The sequence below is a fragment of the Sardina pilchardus genome, chromosome 9 (genome assembly GCF_963854185.1).
Source record: "Sardina pilchardus chromosome 9, fSarPil1.1, whole genome shotgun sequence".
In the NCBI taxonomy this organism is placed as follows: Eukaryota; Metazoa; Chordata; class Actinopteri; order Clupeiformes; family Clupeidae; genus Sardina; species Sardina pilchardus.
In genome coordinates, this window is record NC_085002.1 from 7,958,675 (window position 1) to 7,975,874 (window position 17,200).

General features: G+C 45.4%; 1 protein-coding gene across 1 annotated transcript; it reads left to right on the plus strand.

The window, feature by feature from the left end:
• The first annotated feature begins 1,315 nt into the window (after positions 1-1,315).
• On the plus strand, positions 1,316-11,801 carry LOC134092595 (Krueppel-like factor 15). The gene is made up of 3 exons (XM_062545578.1): positions 1,316-1,680; positions 3,389-5,023; positions 9,605-11,801. The coding sequence occupies exons 2-3, from the start codon at positions 3,624-3,626 to the stop codon at positions 9,771-9,773; spliced, it is 1,569 nt and encodes a 522-aa protein (XP_062401562.1). The 5' UTR covers positions 1,316-1,680; positions 3,389-3,623; the 3' UTR covers positions 9,774-11,801.
• The last annotated feature ends 5,399 nt before the right edge of the window (positions 11,802-17,200 follow it).

The following is a 17,200-nucleotide window of genomic DNA, read 5'->3' on the forward strand; positions in this document are numbered from 1 at the left end:
AGGGAAATACTCTACTGAGCCATTCCACTAAAATGTCTGCACATCAGCCGTCGGTTACAATTTCGTACAAAACCTTGGGAAGCTCTGTGCACATGCATGGTTATTGTTTAAAATTTATGAAGGAGTTTATGAAGGAAAAGCATGCATTACTGTAATACGTGTGTCACACTACATATTAAATCTTCTCACTTTCAGAAAGTGTTGATGTTCATTTACCCAGAGGTGCTCGAACTCTTGTATAAAGCTAGTGCATACTTTCTCTGTTGTGTTGTGTGTACGTTTTTGAGTGTGGACCATGTGTGTGTCAACAGAGACAGTATGCTGTCATTACCGGGGATCTAAAAATATTTTGACATCATGCTGTCGATGAGTGATCATTCTGTGTATGTTTTGGTGTAATTTTCCCAGACAACACATTCATTTGGATGTGCCCTGCAGTGCTGAGCTCCCTGTGGGAATGTGTGAGGCGAAATTGACTGCCTCCTTGTCTCATCGTGACAGCGTGTTTCTGTGTGTCTCTCAAGGCGTGGAGAAGGAAACGCAGAGCACAAACACACACACTAACTCCACAGCCTCCTTGACAATTATGTGGACATGCCTAATTGCTGCTCTCTCCCAGAATAACTGATGCCATATTCTGCATCTGCGAGTGGCAAAACAAACACCCTGTTCAAAAAGCACTCCACCAGATGTGCTTTCCTGTTTCTCAGAGTCTGACAATGGCGTGTGTCAGAGTTAACTGTGCAAGTGTAAAACAGAAAACACTGCCAAATTATGCCAAGGTTATCTCTTGATAAAAATAGTAGCCTACACATGTTTAAAAATACTACTGATCTTATACAGATATGTTATGTTATGTTATGTTATGTTATGTTATGTTATGAAGGACTGCATTCTTGAATACTTCATCCATCTATAGTTTTTGTGCTGTTCCTTTCCGTGATGTTAATCCTTGTGTTTCATTCCTGAATCACAAGTGAGAGTGGAAGTGCTGGTTTATGGGTCAGTTGTCTGAGAGATCCACAGGCTCATTTTGGGGGGTGGGGTAAAACCGGTAACTTTGATTAATCTCTCTGCCTCACACACAACTCACGCTTGTTTTACGGATGCACAGACTGGCAGCTGGCTTATGCCACTGAGGCTGTGTTATGGCAAAGTGTAACCCCCAAAATCCCACCCCAACCCACATCATGTGGACCTCTTGCAAAACAGCCCATCTGGAAAGCTGAGTCTTGGTGTGAAAGACATATTTATGAAACAGTGTCAGAAGGCTGGACCTCGGGGACAGGCTGATAAGAACGGGAAGGAAAGCCTGGAAATGGTATTTTTCCTCCGTCTAACATCCCCTCGCGCACATCCCCACACATGTGAGGGCACTCCAGTTTACGACAGACTTCAAGACCAGCCCTCTGCTGCTCTCGACCAATCCCGTGGTTTAGCAGGGACGAGCCTTCAGACTCTGCCTCGCATTTCTACTCTTGTAACCCACTCTCGCAGTCATGTGACGCTAATATAGTACAACTACAGTACTGAGCAACGCGGCAGACTGAAGCAGCGCCACACGGCGTGTCTCAAGGGCAAATAACGCATTAGGAAAAAACAGCACCACGCGTAAGGGACTAAAAGTAACAAGATCGGAACTAAATCATTTGGAATTGTATATGGTTTCCTATTTTGAAGGTGAGCAAGATTTCCAAAGCTTCCATTTTGTTCCTGGATTCTTTGAATTGGCTTGCTTGCAGTCTTGCATGAGGTCTTGGGCGTGCGTCGCTTCCACGGTACCATATGCTGCTGCAGCATGCGGAGCTCCGGACGAAAACATGTTTACGTTGAGGAGGCTGAGCGCCGCGCTTACTCATGCGTCTAGATGTGTCTGTGTGGTAGTAGGGAACGGGAAAGGATGGGAAATTAGCCTCATTATTGGGACATAACTTTAGTTTCATTTATTTGTATTTCATAGATATTGCTATTTGCATCACAGTGTGTGTTTGACGGGCAATAACGCCAAAAAACCTCTCCAGCGCTGCAAATGCATATATTTGCATTGCCAATAGAGCGGAACACTTTGGAAAATTAATTATGCTTTAACGTTTCATGAAATGATTTGAGCTCGTTCATATGGAATGGTGGATTTGGCTACCATCGAACATTTGTAATAATCGGTTATTAATTATTAAGCGTGAACATTATTTGTTAAATCTACTGTAACTAGTGTGTATCTCATTTAGTCTATGTATCAAGCCATTAACAACTGATATTAGTCGATTAATTTGTCATTGTTTAGAACATTGATGCTTTTTTGTACGATCAGAAATTGTGTTGGAAGTTAATTTAATGCTACTTAGACCGACCCATGTTGCACGCATCTGATTTATGCGCTATTAAAAGCGCTCAGTTGCTGCTCTCTTCTGCCCCACGCGGCGTTTCATGTTAATCATGTTGACGTTTTTTTTTCTCTTTTTTTAAAACCGCTCAAGGGTTACTGTCGGTCGCTCTGTGAGTAAGTGAGGGGGTTGTTGTAGACGAGAATGCGGAGCGCTTTTTCAGCAGATTATGGCCAAAGATCATTTTTGTTCAACTCTGTATCAACATCATATTTTTCATCCAAGTTGACCTGGTGGTCTCTGTTTAATATGTGCTAATTTAATTAACAGTCCAATAAGATAACACCTATCCTTCTGTATATCTTAACGGGTTTATGTGAGATCTCGAATATCTGCGGATTACGCATTGGAACAGTGTCAACATTAACACGGGTCTCAACCGTCTCATTCAATGTGACAGCTTGACAGCTTGACAGCTTGAGTTTTATATGTCGTTTGTAGTGACAGAGACTAGGAGAGACGATTGCCATGTTCTTGAGTTAAGTTGTCCAAAGCATTTAATGAGTATGCTTGATGTTAGTAAAGAACGCTGATATCACTGCAGCGATTCAAAGTTATTTTTAATCTTGTCTACTCTTTGAAATATAATACCTGTTGAGGCGATCGGCTTATATTCTGCCCCTGGGAAGCGGTCCCAGATCTCGTCCAGCTTGCACGCAACTGCGTGCGCTCTTGAAATGGAAATGCACAGGATTCCATATTTCGCATACGTCAGGACGGAACGCAGGTCATACCAACTCAGAGAGAGAGAGAGAGAGAGAGAGAGAGAGAGAGAGAGGGGGGGGGGGGGGGGGGGGCAAAGTTAGGACTGGTAGGGGCATGTATGGTGGAATCATTACGAACGATAAATGAAAAGGTTACTTATTTTAATCTATTTGAGTTATCCAAAGAACCTCACAGCTGTTATAATAAATAATGCAACTGATTAAAACACTTGATGAATTGACTTTGCCACCATCGTAACTTTGTATCCCATTTGTCTTTCCAATTCTGTTTCTGTGTAGGAATGCTCTGGATGTACAAACTCCAAAGTGTATCTGTACTCTAAGGGAAAACAACGGTCTCGCCATTCGTTTTCTATTTTTCTAGTGTCTTTGTAGTGGCAACACTCTTTTTGAATTCACCCTAGTGGTGTGGCACCACTTACAGGGTGCACCGGAGGAAGGATCTACTTTTCTTATAAGAAGAAAGCAAACAAGAGGATTACAAGTGTAAAGACATTTGGGCTAAGCCCCTGGGATGGTGGATCACTTTGTGTGTAGCGCGGAGCACTTCCTGTCTTACGGTGGCCTCCATTCGCCCTCGCCGGTGCCATTTCGCCTGTCGGACATGGTAACGGACTCGGCAAACTACCAGGTGATGCCCTCGCCCTTCTCCGAGGATGACCTCAGCGACTCGTCCAGCCTGCGCTCCTGCTCGTCGCCGGACTCGCAGGTGCTCAGCTCCAGCTGCGGCAGCTCCTCCAGCGCCGAGAGCTCGGACAGCATCCTGGACTTCCTGCTGTCGCAGACCTCCCTGGGCGGGGGCGGCGGGGGGGCGGTGGGCGACGCGGCGACGCCCAGCGTGATGCCCATGTCGCTGTCCAGCCTGCTGTGGGACTCGCGGCGGGAGCCGGTCAAGGAGGAGAGCTTCGACCTGCCCATCTGGTCGCCGTCGGACATGGAGGAGTCACCGGCGGAGCCCTTCCACCCCACGCTGGAGGAGATCGAGGAGTTCCTGGAGGAGAACATGGACGCGGTGAGCATGAAGGACGAGCCCAGGGAAGGGGCCACCGCTCTGGGCTTGAGCTTCGAGCTGGACCTGGGCTTCGGCCTCGGGGTGGAGGTGGACGGCGACGAGGCCCTGGCCGGGTCTCTGGCGGCGGACGCCGCCAAGTCTCAGCACCACTCAGACCAAACTGTGCCCACCACAGACGCCATGGTGGTGACCAACGCCGCCAGCACAGAGACCAAAATCCCGCAAGAGGGCCAGCTCCAGTCGCCCGACGCCGGCACGCCAACGCAGGACGTTGTGAAGACGGAGGCCCAGAGCAGCCCCGTGTCGGAGGCGGGAGGCAACGGCGGCGTGCCGGTCATCCTGCAGATCCAGCCCATCCAGATCAAACAGGAGAGCCAAGCTGCGGCCAGCAGCCCCCTGACCACCACCGCCGCCGCCGCCACTGCCCAGGCCAACGCCGCTCCCTCCCCGACCTCCGACATCAAAATCGCCCAGCTGCTGGTCAACATCCAGGGCCAGACCTTCGCCCTGGTGCCGCACCTCCTGCCGTCCTCCCCCACCTCCTCCGCCGCCCCCGCCACCCCCGTCACCTCCGTCACCTCCGTCACGTCCATCGCCTCCATCGCCGGCCCCGCGCTCAGCGCCTCCTCCAAGTTCGTGCGCATCGCGCCCGTCCCCATCGCCGCCAAGCCCATGGGCATCGGCGAGGGCGGGCTGGGCATGGGCGGCATCAACGGCGGCCTCCTGGTCGGAGGCGCCCAGAAGTACCAGAAGAACCCCATGGCGGACCTCATCAAAATGCACAAGTGCTCTTTCCCCGGCTGCGGCAAGATGTACACCAAGAGCAGCCACCTGAAGGCCCACCTCCGCAGGCACACGGGGGAGAAGCCTTTCGCCTGCACCTGGCCCGGCTGCGGATGGAGGTGAGAGAGAGTCCTCCTGGCAACAGCCTCGTGTGTAGCAATTGATGGATCTTTAGTCAGATTTGGTCAAGACATAACCTGTCAAATCCAGGTGATAATTTGACCTAAGTGCTCGGGCTAAAGCAATGACTTTACTTGCGTCTGATCCAAGAGGCCAGCACAATTAGGTCATTGATTGAGCGTGACTAATGCGCTCACGCTGGCTAGGCCTGATTCCCAGTGCCTTGTGGGAACACCATTTCAACAGGTCATTAAACAGCTATGTCAGATGTATCTAGAACACAAACACTCCTTTGATCAGAGGGACTGCATATGAAATGATGTATGTTGTGCTAGGAGCACTTTACACAAAAGCGCCTTTGACATATTCTTCCAGTCTGTGTGTGCGTGTGTGTGTGTGTATGTGTGTGTGTCGTGGCACCATGATATCATGATTTTGGATGACTCAGCCTGTCATCAGACCAGTCCATCAAGCCACGGTGTGACGTGTGGGAGGAACATTCCCTTCCAGGTCAATAGGACTGTCCAAGACACTGTGGCTTTTAAATGAAACATTTGTTCTCCTGAAGGTCTGCCATGTGGAAGGGAAGAGCAGTACTGGCTCTATGGCTGCCTCTTCATCGGTGAAGCAAGCAACTTGCTAAACTGTAGCAAATGTCAGAACAGTCTGCAGGAGTGTGATTTGAATGCTGAGTAGCTGACATTGTGTTGGTCAGCAGAATGTATGTGTGTGTGTGTGTGTGTGTGTGAGGTAGTGTGAAGTATCTGACACCGTGTTGCCAGCGAATCAGTGTTGTGTTTAGTAGTGTTCTTCCAGGTGGAAGGAAGCTGTTTTTTATGGCTTGTGGAAGTTGTAGGCTAACATAAATAGAGCCCTATAAAAAGAGAAGTTCCAGCGATAGTTGTCATGGCAAGACTTCTAGAGCTTATGCTGTGCCACTGTTTTCACTCTAAGTGTAAATGAGCATGCTAAATGAAGAACAGGCCATGCATTTGGATCTTTTCTTCACCTCTTTTTTTCTCCTTTTAGCCTTATGTGTGTGAGTCTTTCAGTGGGTGTGAAATAGAAGGAACATGCAGATCAGTGGTACATGGCATAGGAATTGAGAGACAAAGACAGCGAGTGAGAGAGAGAGAGAGAAAGAGTGAGTGAATGTGAGACAAGGTTTTATAGGCAAAGTGGATAGTAAATAGAGGTACTGTAGCTGGCCAGAGTCTTGAGGGATGTGAAGTTGGCAGGTGTCATTTTTCAGTATATGGGTAAAATGAGACGCACTAGCATGTGGTCTGAGGTCACATGTGTGTGTGTGTGTGTGTGTGTGGGGGGGGGTGTATGTACGTCAATGTGTGTGTGTGTGTGTGACTTCTGTTCTGATGCGACACCTGTGTGCAACACTCTTCTGACATGCAAGTGAGCGGTTGTGTGTATGTATGTATGTGACTACGTGTGAGTGTCTGTATATGTGAGCTGTCTTTATGTGTAATTAATGTGTAGTAGTAGTCGGGTCGTCTGGTTCGTCTGTCACAGAGGTTAGGAAGTTGAGCAGTCAGGGTCAAGTGGTGTGATAAAATAGAATTACTATCTTCTCAGTGGCACATGAGGAATGAGCTGTATGTGTGTGTGTGTGTGTGTGTGTGTGTGTGTGTGTGTGTGTGTGTGTGTGTGTGTGTGTGTGTGTGTGTGTGTGTGTGTGTGTGTGTGTGTGTGTGTGTGAGAGTGTCATGTTTAGCAGGCAGATGTGTGTTTCCTGAGGATCAAGGACATGCTCAGACAGCTTTCAGAAAGAGCCAGATATCTGTGTGAATGGAACATCACTTGTGCAAAATGTGTGTGTGTGTTTTTGCAAGAGAGTGAAAGAGATAGAGAGAGAGAGAGAGGGAGGGAGGGAGAGAGGGAGAGATAGACAGATAGAGAGAGAGGGAGAGAATCACTTGCACCTGGATCTGTTCAAAGCACGTTAGGCTTCTGACCTCGGGCAATGGGAATGGGTCGTTTCTGGGAGCCTTTACTGTGCTTGAGCCTATGGCTCGAGCTGGAACTGTCAATATAGGTCCACACCAGCAGCCCTTTCTCTTGGCCTTCAATTACCAGGACGCATATGAACATGAAAACCTTCCAGTTTTAGACATTATTGTGCTACTCAACAGGTTACTTGTTACAAGTTACTACAGTCGGCTTTTTCAAAAGTCGGACTATTTCAAACTCTCAAACCCTTCAAATGAGACAGCAAAACTAGTGTTGTTGAATATGTTAGTTATCTCTCTCTCTCTGTGTATGTGTGGTTGTGCTTGTGTGTGTGTGTGTGTGTGTGTGTGTGTGTGTGTGTGTGTGAGTGTTTGTGTGTGTGTGTGTGTGCGTATGCGTGAGTGGTGGAGAAATATTGTTCCAGAGTTGCGTCAATGAAGATAAGTGTATGGGGTCATGGCTGAATCAGCTGGTGGCCTAAAGAGGGGAGCTGGAGTGTGGAAGAGAAAACAGTAGGGTGAAATTGAGTTAGTGTGAGTGGTGACTGGAAAGAGATGAGAGCTATCATAGAATGCAGAGCAGCAATATGAGAGAGTGATTGAGTGAGTGAGTGAGTGTGTGTGGTTGAGAAATAAAGAAAATGTAATGAAGTCATTTGGAAGTGAAGCATCCATTTAAAAAGAGTACCAGAAGGAAATAGATTGAAAAGAGAGAGAGAAAGAGAGAGAGAGAGACTCCCGTAGTGATGGAGTGAACAAAGAGTCTGTGTTGAATAGTTACCATGACGGTGTGACAGGAACGTCTCTCTCTCTCTCACACACACACACACACACACACACACACACACACACACACACACACACACACACACACACACACACACACACACACACACACATACTACCACATGCCTCCACACTGATCACAGGAACGAAATCAGTTTTCGAGCTAACACACACATAATGTTAGAGCTACAGCCCTAACCTGGAGGCCCGCGGCACGTACCCCTCAGAAACAATTCCAACAGAAGGCCAGTGATCCCCAGGCTGCTGGTTCCACCCGTGGTCCCAGTGAGCGCAGGGCTGGGCTAATGGGCTCGTAGATTGAGTTAGGCTGGGGAGGCCCCACGCTCGCTCTGTTGCTGCATGTTTCTGTCCTGCAGTCATGAAACTGAAGCCAGCGCTTCCCCGGGGGCGCTATCCGTGGCCCCTTCATGCACAGAGCACACACGGCACACTGTAGGTGCACACGCCGGTGTGTGTGTGTGTGTGTGTGTGCATGTGTGTGCAGGAGAGAGATTCTGTGTGGTCCTGTATGATCTAAAATCAAAGCAGTCAGTCTGCTTGAATATTCTACCTGGTTTCGTTGAATTTGGATACTCTAATTAAACTCACTAAATGAACCCCCAACCACCACCAAACACACACACACACACACACACACACACACACACACACACACACTGCTGCTATGCAAATACATACCACTAAGACCGCCAAAAGGGGGCCTCTTGGCTCTGGGCCAAAAGCAGGACTCTTCTGAGAACTTCAGCATTAACATTATCCTTTATGCTTTTGAGGAAACAGCACACACTAACATACACATAGAGAGAGAGAGAGAGAGAGAGAGAGAGAGAGAGAGAGATAAAGAGAGAGAGAGAGAGAGAGAGAGAGAGAGAGAGAGAGAACATACATAAAACATACTTCTACAGCCAAATCCACCAGGGGATGGATTTCAAACATTCCTCTTGTGAATGGACTGAAATATGACTGAGCAACAGAGTAGTGCACTTACAAGTAAACATTCCCACTGCTGCAGAGGAACACATTTCCTGTGTAAAGAGGAAAAAGGACAACAACAACAAAAAATTTTTTTTATGATCAAGAACACGTATGGTGTGTGTGGCCTCAGTAGCTCAGTGTTACTCTGTCAGAACTTTGTGTCTACAAATTCATCAGATTAGTATGGCTAGTATGCATCTGTTTCCTACAGGGCAACTAAACAGAAAACTCTAGAAGCCCATTCTCTTCAGACAACCTTCAGGAGTTAGGGGAGGGAATGGAAACATAGAGTGGAAACACACGGAATGGATCTGTATCAGAATCAGATGCAAATGTAGTTACTTGTAGTTGCATGAGTTATGTTGACTCTCATGGCATTCATTAATTATGGGTATTTCTACCCAACATGATATGAAATCAGACATTACTGATAGTAGTTAGAATATGAATAAATAGGTTTCTTCAGTGCCATCTTGGGCTAATGGATAAACCAAAGGTATTTGTTGGGAAAGGCTGTTGGCTGTTGGGAAAGTGTGTGTGTGTGTGGGGGGGGGGGGGGCTATTGTGCTGTAGCTGGTTGTGAGGTGGTAAAGTGCTGAAGACAATTCAGTGATCATGTGTGGTATGTGTAACATGTGGCTTAGTGGGCCAGCTAAAAACATCCCATCTCTGGACAGTGCAGTGTCCTCTGAGGACACAGAGATGGACAGTGGGGTCTTCCTGTAGCCTGTTAGCGTCATTGCCTGTGACATGTTTATCCATTAGGAGCTACACTTCGTGTCAGCTGAATCATTAATCCACCTCTCTCTCTCTTTTTTTCTTTCTTGCCCTTAGGTTCTCTCGTTCCGATGAGCTCTCTCGGCACAGACGGTCACACTCGGGGGTGAAGCCGTATCAGTGTCCTGTGTGCGAGAAGAAGTTTGCCCGCAGTGACCACCTGTCAAAGCATATCAAAGTGCACCGATTTCCACGAAGTAGCCGGACAGTCCGCTCCACAAACTGACCCCTGATACCCTCCCAATGGACAGAGGCCAGGGAGCAGAGAGAGCACACAGTGTTTCTCCTGTGTGTGTGTGTGTGTGTGTGTATGTGTGTGTGATGATCTTGTACCAAGTTGAAAGTATACTGGAAAAACAAGCAAGCACACACAAAATACACTTACATACACAAAGTCATGGTGATTAATGTTGCTCAATGTCCATGTTGGTCTAATTTTCCTTCGGAATCGCTTTCAAATCATACAATCATAGCTAGTAAAATAATATTTTTACAAGAAGATATGGGAAAAAGCTTTTTGTAAGATTCAAGCTTATATGTACGACAGCTTTTTTCTAAAAAAAAAAAAAAGAAAATAGAAAAAAAATGTTTGATCACGTTCTTGAAAACTGCCTTGCTATCATCAAACGGAGTTGCCGACAGCCTTCCCCATTGATACATTTGAGTGAGTTTTTTTTAATTACTATTTTTCAAATCTGGCTGAGGGCCGTGGAGACTAGCCAAACACTTCTCACACTCAGCACAATGACTTTAGCCATGGGAGCAGTTCAGGACCGCTATTGTTACATAAGCTACTGAAACATTAACACACAAGGTGCTCTGCCGTGGAAGGTGAACACAGCCGTTTTCCAAAACACGTTCACGTGCTCCTTGGTACACAACATTTTACTGTAAGCAGGACTGAACAGCCATAATGTCATGTTCGTTTTGACGGTGCTCCTTTTGAAGTGGTATTTAGCACATTGGAGGTGTTCTTCAATGTTATCAGGCCGTTTTTCTTCAGATAACAGGAGGGAAGTGTTCATAAGCTACGGGGAGCTACGGAAGTTTCCAGTTATCAGGCACAACAACAATCAGCTCATCTTTGCTCAAGATAGGGCGGGTTAGAAACTGGTGCAGGATGAATATTAGAAAATATCAAACGTAACAAAAGAGCTCAACGCGCACAGATGAGGATTGTACCTATTTAAATGTGGAAACAGGCCTTTAACTCAGTATTGGAGTGATAATATTTCTGTTTTGCTTTGAAAGCGATGGTGTCGTAATGTACTTGTAAGCATCTCCTGAAACTCAAGCTACAGTGTATGTTTTCATGTACTCTCTGGCCTTACCGAACCATTATGTCCTTACTGGAGGTTGATTCTTGGTCCGGGAGAACCAAGATCAGTTTTTTTTCGTTTTTGTTTTTAATTCAAACCTGGCACTAAACCAGCAGAATTGTACTGGTCTTGTTGGGACCATTGAGGATTCTCACCCAAGTCAGCAGGACCATGTCCGGTTTTAAGATGGGAGGAAGGGTTCAGAGAGTGTACAACTGAAAAAAAAAATATTAACACTGACATGAAATGACAGCCCCCTTGAAATGTGTAAATTCTCTGCATACATGGCCATAGACTTGAATGTCATATTTTTTTGGCTCTGTTTTTGTTATAATATCTCAATATTTTGCCTCGAACAAAGCTTAAATCTGATTCAGCCTGTTACTGGAATGTCCACAAGCCTCACTTAGGCTCACTGTGTGGACTTCGCTACCCATCTGCGAAAGGGAAGAAAAATCCACCTGCCTAGCTGAGCCGTAGGCAGATTCTTGCCCTTGCCTGATAAAAACACACAGTCCTGTTTTGGCCTTGTCAGATTTGGTTGGCAGTCCTAAATGAGAGGCATCGCTCAAGCATATGCAGTGTATGCGAAGAGACTCATCAAACCAGGGGGACATACACCAGATTCAATGTTCATCAGGCATTCCTTCCAGTCATGTATTGAATTTAATAAATGCCTGTTAGAATACAGGTGTTTGTTTGAAATCACATCCTATGAATGTATGTATATATGTGGGGGAGTGTACATAGCTGCAGCAGTCAGAGACAGGAAAGATCTTTCTTTGAAACTAAATGTGCATCTTCAGTCTGTGGTGAAGACCTGTAGTGTATACCCCAAATGTGTACATAACGTAACGTTTCAGTAATATGAATATATTATATATTTTTTCTTTGTTCTACACAAAATGCATTTACAAATAAAACCTTGAAAACTATCCATTTTGTATGTGTTTTGTCTGTCGTTAATCAATATACAGTATGTCCATCATGTAATTTTAGTGGAATACTCTTTTACAAATTATTGGAAGATATGGATAACAGTTGTAATTATATTAGTCATATTGTTGTAATATATTTGAAAGCAATAGGCATTCATACACTAAGCAGCTAATGATACTAATTAATAAAAAGGAAACAGAGTGGTAACTGTCTAGGAGGGCCATCACAGTTTTAGGAGCCCTAATTTAGATGCTGGGCAAAGTGTGAAGTCAGTCCATGAGCAAAGTTCTCATGCATGAACCCATAGCATCATGTAGTGTGAGAGTTGTTGGCTGACAAACCACCGTTTGTGCTTAGGATCTTTCTCATGGTATTACATTTGCAAATGGATTTTACATAGCACGCTTTAGTCAAACTTTAGACATTTGCCTTGCATTTAAATGTAAGGCTCTTTATGTTATTGTCAGATTGTTAATGAGCACAAAGAACATAAAGTTATGAGATGAAACTGGAGATGTATTAAATGAGTCACAGAAAAAATGTGCGGCATTGTGGGTGAGAAAAAGCACAGTCATCATGAGAGCTGTGGTTAAGTTGAAGTAGTTGCATCATCAATATTGATAAGTATTTTTTAAAATGATATCCACACTTTTCACAAATGAAATAGGAGAACATAGAATAGCCAGTCGCTAAAACAACCATTGAACCTGTGAGTGTTACTCATAAACTGACACTTATAGCTTCTCAGAATAGTTAAAGCAATGACTCTCTCTGGCAAGGCGGTGTTTTGCCTTGATGGCATGTAACAGACATGACATGAGGATATAAGATCTAGCAGATCAATTACTGTCTGAACTGGTCTGGTCTGGTCTGCTCTGCTCTTGTTGGATTGTTGTTTTTCTCAAAAGCCAAAGACAGATGCTAGAGCACAGTGTGTTCTTTTGCGTCTCGAGTGGGGCTTCTGCCAAGCCATATGTACACATATGGACAGCATCTCAGGTTTATGGCGTCTTCGTTTTAACACGTGCCCCGCTTCATTCAGAGCAGTGCTGAGCCTAAGCCCATGAACGTCAGTGCCTTCCGCCGCCTTTTTGTCTCCAAAGGAAGATTGCTGAGTCATCCAGCATCAGGAAAAGGAGAGATGTTGTTGTTGTGGTGAGATGTATGTGCTATGTGATGGGCCGGGGGGGGGGGAGCTGGTGGGCTGGGGTGATTTATGGCAGCAGTATACGTATTGGCACAAGTGCTGAGCTTTTGTGTTTAATGTTGCGGGGGTCATAGGCTGGGGGTTGGGGGCTCTGGAGCGATTTTGGGGGGGTTGCTGTGGTGGGAGATGGTTGTGGTGGCGGATGGCAGGCGGCGGGGTTGGGGATGGGGTGGGGTGGGGTGGGGTAGTCGGAGTCGGGTGGAGAGGCGGGCGAGTGGCGTGAGGGCTGCTGCAGTCCGAGGAACAGGAACACGGAATTCAAACCATGTGTGCAACACAGAGGCAGCCTCAGGTAGCACCTACAGTCGGGGAAGTGCTGACTCACACAGCACAGGACGTGCTGGTACGATGTTTCGGTGATGTCTCTGTTAGTATGTGGCATGACGGGTACCTGGTATGAGGATCCTGAAGTACAATGGCATTGCTTAAGTACCGAAACTGAAGTCTTTTCAAAAATTCCATTACACCTGGAACCTCATTTATAAAACTTCCTTACACACAGATTTGATCTTAGACAATGCGTACGCCCTAATCCATGCTCAGATATTTATAAATACAGTAGGTTCCAACCTGACGTACAACCATTTCCTTGTGGTAATGCCACTGTACTGCAGTAATCTGAGGTTCAAGAGTGATGAATGTGATGTGATGAATGTGAATGTCATACACACTCTCCTATTATATCCATCCATCCACCCCCCCACCCATCGGTGGGCCTGGTGGAACTTGGACCACTGGAGCAGACTGCTGATCTGGCTCACTCGCATGTTCTTCTGTCTCTGCCATTCCTGTAGGCCCAGAGCCCACAGCACCATCCTGACCTGACAACAACCAGCCCAAATTCAATCTCAGGTTCTTGATTTGGCACAGTGTCAGACAATCTGACTCTCACTTGATTCACATGCCTCTTCCTTGCTGAATAATAATGTTGTTGTGGATTTGATATTTTGGCTTATCCAGGAAGCAACTTATATTTACAACACCAATTATTGCCCCTTTGAAAATTCTAAAACAAAGTTTTTTAATACCTCAAAATAACATTTGATCAATTAACTTACATTTTTCAGTGGCCATTGGTGAATAGATTTGAACAAAATTTGGTTTGGTTCGTACTGGGGCTTTTACCTCCAGAAATATCCGATTTTGTTTACCTCGCTCAGAGCTTAGTGCTGGCATAGTGGTTCGCCTATTTTCACCCTTTCACACGGCACATCAAAAGAGAATTCTCGTCGCAAATCGAAACTCCACTGGAGCTCCAAGCGGTTTTATACATGCAGCCTTACAACGCTGTTTACAGCTCTTCGAGTCACGGTAAAATGTCACTTTTGGTACATAGGTCATTTAGATACACTTAGGGGCACGAAAACGGGTTAAAAATGCAAAACATTTTTGCGGATGCCCTCTATCGTTTACATGGTAACGGCAAGTGGAAATCTTAATAACGCTCCACCAGAGCGTCATCGTGTAAAGGATGAAAAATCCAAAACTGCGTTTCTCGTCACATAGAAATGATGTGACAAGCATGCGACAACACCGGAAAACATCAACATGTCAATAGGATTGAACAGGTAGAAGAGAAGTAGAAAGATTATATGCAGGCACTTGGTCTTGATAGTGTTACCACCTAGCCATCTTGTGTGTACGGGATTGATAAATATGGAATGTCACCCACTTTTGCGTTTCCGTTTGATTTCAACCAAAAACGCTCGTCTAAAATTAAATGTGAAAACGAAACGGCACTTTTGCGTTTTTGGTTAAGATCGTTTCCGTGTAAAGGTAGCCTTATAGTGTGGATGCTTGCGTTTCATTACGAATCCGCTGTCCTCGTTTGTATAGAAATGAATATTAAGCGACACATACACCAAAGAGGGCGATAATAAGCCTAGGATGGGCGGTAATTGGTGTCATTCCGATACCATGCGTGTGCCTATTTATTTAGTTGCTGAGTTGCTTGCTAAATCTAAGCAGTTTACACTTTAGCAGAGTCGCTCATATTACAAAGAACCATTATCATGGGCCTTAAGTTAAAGAAAGAGGAGAAAAGCTGTTCTATGGTTCTTTGAAAAATGGCTGGAGCAGATGCAACACCAAATGGGAGTCTATTGTATATAGCCGTCTGTGTGTATTAACTGCCAAGTATTTCTAGGACTCGTATCTAATTTTGAGAATTGTTTTCCACATGACGGCACTGTGAAAAGATCTTCCACCGGGGGTATTGATTATTGTCCTAGTGCCGAAACTATATTTACGGCCAGCTTGCAGTCCCCACATGTCCATCCGGTTTCACGATGGGGTCAACAGACACAGTCCATTCTGCCCATTTCAGTCGCATGATTATTTCTTCTTTCAACAGCCTGTCTACTTCTACATCAACTTTGGCCCGCATGGCATATGGGATTGACAGGGGGATGGAAGAAAACAAGGAATTGCGTTAGCCCTAACGTAAAAAGTGGCCTTGGTGCCTTTCAGCTTTAAACACCTTCTCATCTTGACTTAATACTTGCTGTAGTGTTTTTGTCCGAGTTTTCATGTTGTAGTATGACTTTGATTTTCTCCAATTTATTTTATTTATTTTCTCCAACCAGCTATGCCTTTGTAACCTTTGTCTAAGCTATCACTTTCACTGGTATCCTGCTTTACATGTTCATTGTGCGAACATTGGTATGAGCCCCACTTCTTTTTTCTCATTACATCCCCATGTTCTTGGCTTCCCTGATTCAGGGAACCACTCAGTACATTTTAGCCTCTTGAAATATGTCCTACTTTTCCACAAGCATTTCTGTTGTTTGAATGTACTGTCTGCCACATTGTGTCTGGTTCTCTTGCACTGCTACAGCAATGGGCAGCACTGTGCTTTGTCAAACTTTAACTCTGTTTCTGACAGGAAACATCTCTGAATACATTAATAATTGATCCTGTCATTCAACATTTGCTGTAACTTGTTACCGTAGTTACAATCCAGTGCCAGTCTATAGGACAATTATTTACATGAAAGCTCAGGTAACAATCTCATAAGCCCTCCCTGGCCACTCGAGAGGAATCTTTCAGGTATCGCTTTGCTCCCTCCATAGAGCTTTATGAAAATGGGCAAAATGATAGTCGCATCACAATGCCTAGCTTTGCAAAAGCTGCTCAGAGATGATGATGTTATCCTTACTCAGCACCTTTGAGTTAAGGCTTTTTTCCCTACATGTGGGACGACACACGTGGGATAAAGAGGTGACTTATCAGTCATCGTCCATTGTCTTTCTGATCAGCAGTTAAAGGATTACTGATGTGGACGTGTTTGATGGCATGCTGGCATGCATGAGAGAAAGCTCTGTTCAAAACAGAGATCTCTATCTCGTTGTTTGTGGCCCATGTCGGTTTGGAAAAAGCTGCAATATGTTTTTTTTCTGTGGTGTGTGTTTATGGGTGTGTATACTGTATGTGTGTGTGTGTGTGTGTGTACCCTTTAGGGTGGAGCTGAGTTTGTACTTGCACAAAGGCTCCGTGGTTAACTAAGACAGAGGTTTTATAGTGCTTTACAGTGCTTCATGCACACACAGATAAAGGTGCTTTCATATAGCCGTTACACCCTGCCTATCATGCCAATCAAACCACCATCAGCATGTTGTGACTGGATCACGAAACCTGATGGGTTTGATACATGCCTTTCATTTCAGCACTTACAGTACCTGCAGGAGTTACAGGACATCATTCACATTCCTGTACATTATGTACATTTATGCAACCACCAACTGTAGACTTGATTTAACAGTTTTACATAGGATTCAGCACCGTGAGGATCTATACCGAGTATCTATGGTTGTGGGTTTTGTGTCTGTTCTAGCTGTTCTGGAGGACAGATCTGTTTTGCAGTTGGCCAGAACACTGACGACTCTTGTCCTGGACGAAGAGAGGGGTCAGCAGGTCAAACATTAACCGGCTTGTTTGGCACTGAATATCTCACAAGTCATTTTGCCCGCCTCGCAGTTAGGCTTTGGACTCCTGCCGCTCAGTAACCACACAGGACAACAAACGTGTGTGTTCCTGATAACACAAGGGACACGAGAGAAGGACCATAAAACAGAAAGAGAGAGAGAGAGAAGGAGAGAGAGAGAGAAGGAGGGAGAGAGGGAAGAGGGGGGGCAGTAAGCTATTCAGGCCCTTTTAGGTCTTATCCATTACATTCTAACTCAAGCGTTT

What these genes read in the sequence shown, in the direction of transcription:
- LOC134092595 (XM_062545578.1), top strand. Translation starts at nt 3,624, where the DNA reads ATGGTGGATCACTTTGTGTGTAGCGCGGAGCACTTCCTGTCTTACGGT. An exon ending in TGGCCCGGCTGCGGATGGAG is followed by an intron (nt 5,024 to 9,604) that starts GTGAGAGAGAGT and finishes TCTTGCCCTTAG; the next exon opens with GTTCTCTCGTTCCGATGAGC.